The 11,209-nt window shown below is 47.0% G+C and overlaps 1 protein-coding gene across 1 annotated transcript; it reads right to left on the bottom strand.

The window, feature by feature from the left end:
* Positions 1-759, bottom strand: CUNH21orf140 (chromosome unknown C21orf140 homolog). The gene has a single exon (XM_055313315.1). The coding sequence runs from the start codon at positions 757-759 to the stop codon at positions 1-3; it is 759 nt and encodes a 252-aa protein (XP_055169290.1).
* Positions 760-11,209: the final 10,450 nt, after the last annotated feature.

Raw genomic sequence — 11,209 nt, forward strand, 5'->3', positions numbered from 1 at the left:
TTAAGAAAATTTGCCAAGATAGTAGTTTTCCCATCTACGTACTTTGTTGGTTAGTATTTTCCATTTGCTTGAGTTTATCCTTCCAATCCCCTTACTAATTAAATTGCTGAGAAGTATATACTGGTAAGAATAGACATTGTCAATGTACTGCAAACAAAACTCCTTTCTGTTATTGATGATAAACCATTTCAGAGAAGACCAGGCTGAGTCTAGAGGGTTTAGGTAATTGTAAGGGGAAGGCAAAGAGAGTAGTTCATGGCCACAGGACTTGGCTACCTCAGGGCAACACACAATGCTCGTTAAGTTAATGACTGATGGGACACGGACCTGGGCCTCCAGCTCTGTGTCTTCTTTTGGCTTCACCTTGTCCTGCTGCCTTCTCTCTTTGACCACAATGGCACACTTGCCATAGGCCTTCTTCACCACATCGCAAAACTCAAAGAAGAGGCTCTCTTCCCGTTTGATGCATAACTCGTCTCTTAGGAACATCCGATACTTCCAAGGCACCCATCCTTGACTACTACTAGCATGCACAATACACCAAGTTGGAGTGTGCATGAAGTACCCATCACTAAGATCTTCTACCCCAGTTACAAGACTTTCAGCAATATCAGTTTCTCCAAAATATATGGTCTTAAATCCATCATATTGCAGTGATCTCAGGCTTTTCAAATATTGGAGACATTGCTTCCTCCTGATGCTATCAAATGGATTTCTGCTAATGATGTTTCTTAAAAGAGGACTTGTAAAGTGAGGCATGGTGTCTCCTCAAGTGATTTCAAAAGCCTGCATGTCTCCATCTGTACAGATCTGGCAAGAGTGGCATGATGACCTCACAAAGGGCTTTCTTACAGCTAGGCCTGTCACATAGATACACTTTGAATTTCAAAGCACCATGAAACGCATACTCAGTACAGTTTTTTTTCTGGCTTATATGAATGGGAAATGCTAACCATAAAAAAAATGTTTCTTTGACATCGCTTCTGCCATGGTTTGGGACAGAGATTGGCAATTGTATTAGTTTGCTAGGGCTGCCAAAACAAAACACTGCAGACTGGGTGGCTTAAACAACAAATTTATTTTCTCATGCTTTTGGATGCTGGAAGTCCAAGATCAAAGTTTTGGCAAGTGTGGCTTCTTCTTCTGAGGTCTCTCTCCTGGGCTTGTTGATGGTCACTTTCTTGCTGTGGCCTCATATGGCCTTTCTTCTATGTGCATGCATGTCTCTGGCCTAATCTCTTCTTATTCACTAGCCCTGTTGGATTAGAGCCCACCATATGATTTCATTTTACTTTAATCACCTCTTTAAAGGTCCTCTTTCCAAATAGAGCCACATTCTGAGGTACTGGGGTGGGGGTTAGGGCTTCAACATATAATTTGGGTGAGGGGGACACAATCCTACCCACAACAACAATCTTTTAACGGTGAAGAGCCAAATTTATGACCCCTCTCCTTTTGGTTCAGGAAGATCAAGAGGAATATTTACATCCATTCATCCATTCCAAATATATTTACTGAGCACCTACTAAGCACTAGGCATTGTGCCAGGCACCAGTGGTACAGCCATGACATGTGCAGTGAGACCTGCACAGGTGTGTGGTTTAAGTCTGCATATGCATGGAGTTCACAGGTGTCAGAAGAAGGTATGGCAAATAGTATAAGAAAGTCAGCCTGCATGCTTGGGGTGGTGGTTGTGGGAGGGACTGCAGCCACCAAATTCTCAAATTCCTGGGAAATGCCAGGACTTGGGACAAGTCCAAGCAGATGTCAGGCCACAGTGATGGGTGTGAATGTGGCCTCACTGGGCTGTATAGGGAAGTAGAGTACATCTGAGCACTGGGGTTGTGGGCAGAGCTCTGGTACCAGATAAACCTAAGGGTCAAATCCTAGCTCCACCTCAGTAGCCTCAACTTCTCTCTCTGTAAAATGGGGAGAATACCTATGGCAAAGTATTCAGGCAAGGACCTACGAGGTAGTAAACAGTATTCACTGGCACAGAGCTTAATAAGTGGCTGCTGTTATTATTGAGACAGACTGGCTGGAAAGATAGACCCTAAGAGAGCTTGGCAGGGACCAATGAGAAAACAAAAAGTCTTGGAGGGAGGGGCAAAGGATGAGAAAAGAAAGGAAAAGTTAAAAAAGAAAAATCAAGATGAGGACCACCTTGAAATGAAATAAGTTGCCCATCCCATGGCAAAAATGGAAAGTGTTCCTTTCCTATTTCCTTCCCTAACTCATTCATTTCCTTCCTTCCTTCCTTCCTTCCTTCCTTCCTTCCTTCCTTCCTTCCTTCTTCTTTCCTTCCTTCCTTTCTCTCTTTTTCTCTCTCAACTTCATCAATAAATCTTGAATGCTTCCAGGTTCCAGGCTGTGTAAATCTTGGAAACACTAGAGTTCCTTGAAGTCTCCCCAAGGAAAGCACCATCTTGTGGGAGAGAAGAGTCAACAATGAGTCTCAGGAAAAGGAGATGGGCCTTGACAGGGAAGGGAAGCTCTAGAAATGGGGCCCCACGGGAGGGACATCTTCCAAGGAGGCGATGGAGCAGGCCAAGTGTGGAAACCCAGGGATGGGGTGGCTGTGGTGAAGAGCTTGTATTTCAGGTGAAATTAATCTTCAAGAGGCTCCTGACACATGGGAAGTGTCACAGAATTGCTGAGGAAGGGGTGAGCTACACAGAGCCCAGAGAATGTGCAGCCGATGGTGGTTGTAGAGGGAACTGTAGCCACCAAATTCAAAGATTTCTCCATTGAGGGGAATGGTTGGGCTGAAGAGAGACACAAAGTTGTGAATGCAAAGCAGGGGAGGGGAAGAGGGACCAATGGCTATTTAGGAGGCACACCCTTTGTTTACATCTTGTCAGTGCACTTCCTGCTTGCTGAGTAGTCTGTTAATTAAATCTTTACCCCTACCTGGGAGGTGAGAGAACTTCCTTATATTTCAGGAAGTGGGAAGCTCTGGAGGGCTGGGAACGGGGTGGGCAATGGGGAAGGGGAAGATCTATTAACTGTCAGAATTGAAATTTAAAAATTGTTGGAGCACCTGGGTAGCTCAGTTGAAGGTCTGGCTCTTGATCTCAGCTCAGATCTTGATCTCAGGGTTGTAAGTTCAAGCCCCACTTGGGCTCTATATTGGGCGTGGAGCCTACTTAAAAAAAATAAATGTCCTCATTACCTTTTAAGTTATAAACACAACGCATAGGTGTTGTAGATAATTTCCAGTCTTACGGAAGTCATTTGTTCTTACTGCATCCCTACCTGTTTCACTCACCAGAGGGAATGCTGTTGGAATCATTTGGTGTCATCCAGATGCTATTCTACTTGGATTTAGGAGGATAGATACATATCCATGATGTTTGATTATTTATTTATATATTTATTTATTTATTTTTAATTTATTTACTTTAATTTATTTTTTATTGGTGTTCAATTTGCCAACATATAGAATAACACCCAGTGCTCATCCCATCAAGTACCTCTCTCAGTGCCCGTCACCCAGTCACTCCAACCCCCCGCCCACCTCCCATACTACCACCCCTTGTTCGTTCCCCAGAGTTAGGAGTCTCTCATGTTCTGTCTCCCTTTCTGATATTTCCCACTCATTTTTTCTCCTTTCCCCTTTACTCCCTTTCACTATTTTTTATATGTTTGATTTTTTAAAAAAATTCATTACACTATTCTGTGACTTGCTTTTGTAAATTTCACAATAAATCAGGGACACCTTTCCATGTCATTAACACTGGAAAGCCTCATTCTTTTTAATAGTCAATGTACTCCATTGTTTGGATGTGGCCCACACTATTTAACAGATGTCCTATTTTTGTAGTTATTTAGATCGTTTCAGGGTTTTTGCTGTTTCAAATAATGCTATGCTGAGTATCTCCTCCTAATAAAGGTATAATGTAGATAGACACATCCATATATGGCAGGGGAAAGGAGGGGTCAAAAGCCGTGCATAATTTAAATGTTGGAAGATATTGCCAAATCATCCACTGAAAAGTTTATACCAACTTGTACTTCTTGGACTGTTACCACCACTTGATGTTTGTGATCTTTAATCTTTGCCAATCTGATAGGCAAAAATGGTACTTCACTGTTTTAACATCATTAATTATAAGTAAATCTGGCAGTAGGATTTAAAAATAATGTCAAGAGGAATTAGGTATAAAAGTCACAAATTTAGATGCCGTTGGGGGTTATTTTTAGAGAGAGCATAGGGGCCATGGGTTTGGAGGAAGCCAGCCAGAGGAGGAGTCATGGAACCCTGAGAGGCTGGGCTCAGGTGGGCTCCCCATGGGCTGCCCACCAGGCCTTGGAGGTGACTGGGGGGGATTCTAGAGTCATAGTGGTCAACAGAGGGATGCAATGCCATGCCACAGCAGCCCTTGCAGAGACTCCTTCTGGATGCCACCATCACTAGCCTAGAAGGAGACCTCACCAGCCTCTTGCCTGGCAGCCAAGAGGAACTACCACACACAGAGAAACTCAGAGAACCTTTCATTTTTCCTCCTTCCCTTGATTCTGCATCTCCTCTGCTTCTCCTTCTTGGCTGTAGGTTCCACTGGGAGCACCCAAGGGCCTGGGAGAGAGAACTTGGCAACTCAAGAGTCGGCTCCCACTTTGGAGATCTTGGAGGGTGATGGAAGCACCACCAGGGGGCAGTCTGGACCTGTGTCCATGATGACCTCTAAGCAGCACCATAATCCCCTCCCAGGAATGGAGGTAGAAACTTGCCTGCCCCAGAAGCACCCCCACGCCCCTTCCCAATCGCAGCCTCCTCCCTCAGTCCTACGAGTACCTACCCTCTGCTTTTCTAGAAAATTCTTCTGTTCTTCTTTCTTCTCTAGTGCCTGGGTAACTGATATTCTAAGGTAGAACACTATAGTGTATTTAATTTGTTTAAATTAATTTCATATAATTGGAAAATCAAGTTTGTTTGATTCAAAGACAAAAAAGTGATGGAAGGAAACGTTTGGAAACCGGTTGTACCAAAACAAACCTAAAACCAAAAATCAAAAACTAAAACAGTTGCCCTGCATAAGAAGAGATATGTGTGTATGTGTGCTAGTTTGACTCTTATCCCATAAGCACAGGAAACGTTATGTTTATTTACTTAATCAATGACACTGGACTGAGGCATTGTTGGGGCTCCTGACCCTACTCCCAAGGCCAGAGGACCAGCAGGGCACTGAGGTCACCCTTCCACGCTGCCTGCTCACTAGAGGCACCCCAGGAGGGGCTCAGATCCAATTCTTGTGGTTCCATCAGCTGGGTACGGGTGTCTTGCTAGGGCTGAGAACCTCTAGGCAACCTCTAGGTGTGCCCCAAAGCTACTGCCTGGGAGGCCCAGTCACATTTAGGGGGACCAAGAACGAGGAAGTTGAAGACCCCTAGAACCCCAACCTAAGAGCCTCTGTCCAAAGCTGGGCTTGAGGATAGCTTTGCCCCATTCTCTCACCTGCTTCACCATCCATGGCCCTGTCCTCTCCCTTTCCCTCCCTCCACAGGACCAGTAGCTCAGTGTCACCACACACAGGGAGAGAGTCTGCCCTTGGGTTTTTGGCCTGGCACCATGCACCTCCTGAGGCCCAGAGCCTGGCCCCCCCTCCTGTAGGCAGAGCAGGAAGGAAAAAGTCCTGAGAATGAAGCCACCTTTACAACTCACAAATGAGCCTGCCCCTCTGTCTGTGTGAGTCAGACTTTTAACGTCCTCCCCAAACTTGATATCAGGAAAAAACTCCCAGTGAAATGTGTCTGTCACGTGAGGTGGCAAGGCCCCTGCTGGGTCGGCGACTGGGGGTAACGGTCATGTTTGGGATCACCCAGTGTTGGGAATGGCCCGGGCCCCCTACACAAAGCACCTTGGTAAACCCTCTCTGCAGCCCATGGAGTTGGAAGGATTACTGCTCCATTTTCAGGACAAGTTGTTTAGGAAGAGAGGGTAAAGGGGCCCCCTTTCTCCTTGCCTTGCCAACCAAGAGAAGAATCCTCAGTTGCCTCTTTTTCTACAAAATGTTTTTTATAGATTTTATTCATTAATTTGAGAGAGAGAGCACAAGCAGGTGGAGAGGCGGACAGAGGGAGAGGGAGAAGCAGGCTCCCCACCGAGCAGGTTGCCTGATGTCAGGCTCAATCCCGGGACCCTGAGATCACGACCTGAGTTGAAGCAGATGCTTCACCAACTGAGCCACCAGGGGCCCCTCTACAAAAAACAAAACAAAACAAAACAAAAACAAAAACAAAAACAAAAACAAAACAAAACAAAACAAAACAAAACAAAGACCCCTGATGTACTTTTGGGAGTTAGTTAGTTAGTTAGTTAGTTAAGAGGGTTGACAGGGAGGGACCACAGGGGCTTCTCATAATCCTTGACCCTCTCTGGACCTTCTTTTCCTCATCGGTAAAATGAAACACCTGGACCAGGCAAAGACTGAGTTTCATTTGGCCTAAAATTTGATCTTTTACTTGTGGAATGAGTAAGAGATGTGTGAGTGTAGATGTAAGTGTGTGTGTGTGTGTGTGTGTGTGTGTGTCTAGTGTGTATATGTGTGTGGAAGGATGTGTGTGTGTCTGGGGCATGTGTTTACATGTGTGAGCTTGTATGTGTACGCAGATTCATGAATGGCTATATATGTGGGGGGGGTATTGTGTGTGTGAGTGTGTGTGTTTGTAAGGGGTGTGTGGATGTGTGTGTGTGCATGTGTGTCTGTGTGTATGGCCTGTGCTGTGTGTGTGTGTGTGTATACCCCCGAATGTGGATTTTAACCACCTGGGACCTGTTGGCAGACGCCGACCTCCGGAAGTGCTTCCTGTTCTCTCTGCAGCTGAGGGACCCGCTCACAGAGGACGGCTTCCTCAGGCCTGGCCCCAAGTGACAGCCCTTCCCTCTCTGCACTCCTCCCACTGCCCTCTTCCCACATATTCGGTCTAGGAGGAGGCCTGGGCATCATCAGGATTTTTGCAAGTGGGGCACCTAGGTGGCTCATGGGTTAAGCTTGTGACTCTTGATTTCAGTTCAGGTCAAGATCTCACGGGTTGTGAGATCGAGCCCTGTGTTGGTTTCCACGCTCAGTGAGGAGTCTGCTTGAGATTCTCTCCCTCTGCCCCTCCCCCCTGCTCACACTCACGCTCTCTCTCTCAAATAAATAAAAATCTAAAAAAATTTTTTTTTTTAACAAATGTCTACGTGATTCTAAAGTGAAGCCAAGGTGAGAACCCCTGTCTTAGGACAAGTTTTAATTGGGCCTAGTTGGGGGCCTGTAGGGTGCAGAACGTTAGAGCTGGCTGGGTTAATTTTGAATGCAACAGAACCATTTTTAATGATTTGTTAATATAGATTTTTTTTTTTTTTATAAATGCAGAAGAGAGAAAGTAGGGGATAGGTTTGGGCTACTCCTTGCTCCCTATGGTGGCCTAAGGAACTCCATGGAACGTGGTGTCTGAGTCTGTATCAGCTGCTGTGACAAGTTACCACAGCATCAGAGAGGGGTTGTGCCTCAACAGCAAACATTTATCTCTCACAGCTCTGGAGGCTGAAAGCCTGAGATCAGAGCCCCAGTAGATCCCATGTCTGGTGAAGGCCCATCCCCTGGTTTGCTGGCCACCTTGACCTCATTGTTTCCCCACGTGGGGGAGAGGAGAGAGAAGCAAGCTCTTCCATCTCTTCTTATGAAGGGCACTAGTCCCATCATGCAGCCTCCATCCTCATGACCCAATCACCCTCCCCAAGCTTCCACCTTCTAATACCTAACACCACCTCAGGGGGGTTAGGATTTCAACACGAATCTTTGGAGGGCATGAACGTTGAGTCCTAAGAACTCCTTATCTGGTTCAGTTCTGTGGTACCATTAGTACCTTCCCTGGACTTTGGCTTGTGGCCTTCCAGACACGTGGTAGGCAGGCAGGCACTTCCCCACCTCTCCCTCCCCTTGTGGTTGAGAACAGCCATGAGTTAATTCCAGCAGTGGGTGGTGGGCGGAAGTGGTGGGTGGTCCTTCAGCCTGGGGCATTTAATGGTCCAGGTGAGACCCTCCAGACCCTTCAGCGCTGAGACCAGCAGTGTTGCAGAGAGGGGCTGTTCCAGAAACTTGGGCCTCAGAGTAAGGGCAGTAATAGCATGGAGCAGAGTCCCAGCTGACCTGCAGGGCACCCGTGGCATGAGAGAAATACGCCTCAACCAAACTACTGGTCTTCCCCGCTCCTTACCTTGAATGAAAACAAAAATGCATTTTGGACAAAGACTTCGTAGAAACATCACATGGACTTCTGAATCCGATAGACCCAGCTTGGAACCTCCTGCCTGTTGTGTGACGATAGACAGGTTTCTGAACCTCTCTGAGCCTCAGTTCCCTAACAGTACTCACCTATGGAGTGGATCACGGGATCGGTGTTAGTTTTCTTCTCTTCTATTGAAACTTTAGCGGGTACAGGATTAAAATCCCTGCTTGCATCTTCCCCACCACCCTTCCTGACGGTACCATGAGTTTGGTTCAGGTGTTCATGCATCTCTCGTGAAGCTCAGATTCTTCTGGAGGAAGACAGGCCAACTCCCGCTCCAGACTCAAGCCAATCCGCATACTCCGCTCCCCACCCGTCACATGGTTTCGGGGTGTGCTGTGACTGAAGCAGCATCCCCCCCCCAATAAATCTCAAGATTCTTGCTTGGACTTGGGCCCTCATGCTCCAAGAGGGGGCTAACCTTGCTTCCCTGCATCATCTCTTTTTCCTGAGGACCAGATCTGTCCTCTGTGCAGAAAGCCTCACCGACACTTGTTCAGACATATCCGACCCCAGCGGGGGACGCAGCCTGGGCTCCAGCTGGGACTCTCACTTGTCTTCTGCTAATTAAACTTCCTAATCTAACAGAACTGAGCAGGTTTGCAAGGCAGGGGGTGCGGGAAAAGGAGCCCCTCCTGGCCTAGCAAGGAGGCAGCGTCCCCCACACCTCGGGCTAATAGAGATGCGCATGAAAGTGCTTGTCTGGGCCTTGGTGACAGCTTGGGACCGAAGGCTGGAGCTAATCAGGGTTTCAAACAACCAGGAAGACCATGACTTGAGGGCAGACAGCTCAGCTTGTCCCTGGAAAATACTAATTACAATAATAATAATACTCTCCAAAGAACTTTCTCGCATTTGTGCGCAGGGTAAAGCAACCCACGTCACGGAAATGATGTGGCTTCATTTAACATTTACTACTTTCGTTGAAGACTAATCAACATGATCCTGCTTGTTGGCTTCACTTCATTAAATTTTCCAGTGCGTCAAATTATACGGCTAGTGCCGACGGTGGATGACCGAAATCTCTCTTTTTTCTGCCCTGACCGGGGGTTTATTGATCGATTTCACAGTTGTGCTGTAACCGAGGGTCCCGAATCATCGAAGGGTTTTTCTTACAAAGGGTTCCCAGCCTGTGGAAGATTTGCCTTCTGTCACACACTGACCTGGTCATCTGGCCAGGTCTGGGGGGAGGACCCTAGCTTGGAGGAGGTCCCTAAGCCACGCAGAGCCTAAGAGAGACCATGACGCCTTCTGAAAGTGACCTGCACGGAAGCTGTCCCAGGATCCTGATGGGCAATGCTTCTCCTGGAGCGACCCCCCCAACCCCACTTACATCATCCCCACCCCCCCAAAACACACTATTTCTGACCCGGGCTACCTGCCCCTTCCCTGCTCCCAAAGATCCTGGCTCACCTCCAGCTTTCTTTTATTATGTTGTCCTGTGTGGTCCCTTGACACTCCGCTTTCTCCGACAGACTGTGTTTGTCTGTCTTGCTGGTCCTTGCACGGTGCCTGGGCCTTGCATCCCTGCCCATATAAGAAATGTGTATTTGCTCTTTGCCTCGGTTCCTGGTACAGAGCTTCTTTTCTTCATTTTAAAGTTTTATTTATTTATTTATTTATTTATTTATTTATTTATTTATTTATTTAAGAGAGAGAGAGAGCAGGGGCAAGGAGAGGGGGGAGAGCAGGGAGGGGCAGGAGGGGAAGGAGAGGGTAAGAATCTCAAGCAGACTCCACGCTGAGTACAGAGGCTCGTCCCATGACCCTGAGATCCTGACCTGTGCCCAAACCAAGAGTCTGACACCCAACTGACAGAGCCACCTGCTAGCACAGAGCTTCTAAAACCCTCAGAATATCCCGAATGAGAAGAATATCTCTTATTATTTGTAACAAGCCCCTTTCCACTCTACCTGAATTTATGCTAATAAGGTGACCCTGGTGGGCCCTGAGGTTGCAGATTGGATGCTGGTTGCCATAGGAACCACTTGTGTGATTAGAGGGTTGGAACCTCCAGGGAGGGGAGAGGGGGCTGGAGATTGAGTTAAATCACCGGTGGCCACTGATTTAATTAACTGTGCCCACATAATGAATAAAAAATGCATAAAACCCCCTAAAAATGGGATGCAGAAAGCATTTGAGTTGGTGAGCTCAGAGAGGTGCTGGGAGAATGGTGTCCCTCAGAGAGCCTGGAAACTCTGCACCTCTTCCCCCATACCTCACCCCATAAGCTCTTCCATCTGGCTGTCCCTGAGTTGTGTCCTTGATTGTAAACTGGCAATCTAATAAGTGTTTCCTTGAGTTCTGTTCAAGCTGAGGGCTGTTCAAGCAAATTACTGAGCCTGAGGAAGGGGTTGTGGGAACCCCTGATTGTAGAGCCAGTTGGACACGCTGCTGGCAATCGGGAACTTGAGACTGGCGTCTGGAGCGGGTGCTGTCCTGTGGGACTGGGCTTTCAGCCTGTGGGATCAGTTCTAGCCCTGGGCAGTTAGCATCAGAACAGAGTTGAATTATATAGGACACTCAACTGGGGTCTGGAGAACTGGTTGCTGGTGTACAGAAATCCCACACACTTAGTGTTACAAATGAGCAAAAAATAGCTCAGGGCCCTTGCCATGCGTCTGGGGAATCACATGACCTCAGGACCAGAATTACGTGCACTGCACTGGTGTCAAGCGCTACTTTGGTAGGGCTGCCTCAGAAAGATGAGGTTGAGAGCAGAAAGGGGGAGGGAATGAAAACCTGGGGTATAAATCCTTATCTGGGAGCATCCTCAATGTAAATAAATATATGGTTTGTCTTCTCCTGACCTCTGAGCACTTGCCATCACCCATCTTATAGTTTGTTCATTATGTCCTATCACATGGCACCTTTAAAAAAAAGAAAAGATTTCATTTATTTATTTGAGACAGAGTGAGCAAGAGACAGAGAGAGC

The sequence above is a fragment of the Nyctereutes procyonoides genome, unplaced genomic scaffold (assembly GCF_905146905.1).
Source record: "Nyctereutes procyonoides isolate TBG_1078 unplaced genomic scaffold, NYPRO_anot_genome, whole genome shotgun sequence".
Taxonomy (NCBI): Eukaryota; Metazoa; Chordata; class Mammalia; order Carnivora; family Canidae; genus Nyctereutes; species Nyctereutes procyonoides.

Coding starts and splice junctions, on each gene's coding strand:
- CUNH21orf140 (XM_055313315.1), bottom strand. CDS start 759: ATGCCTCACTTTACAAGTCCTCTTTTAAGAAACATCATTAGCAGAAAT.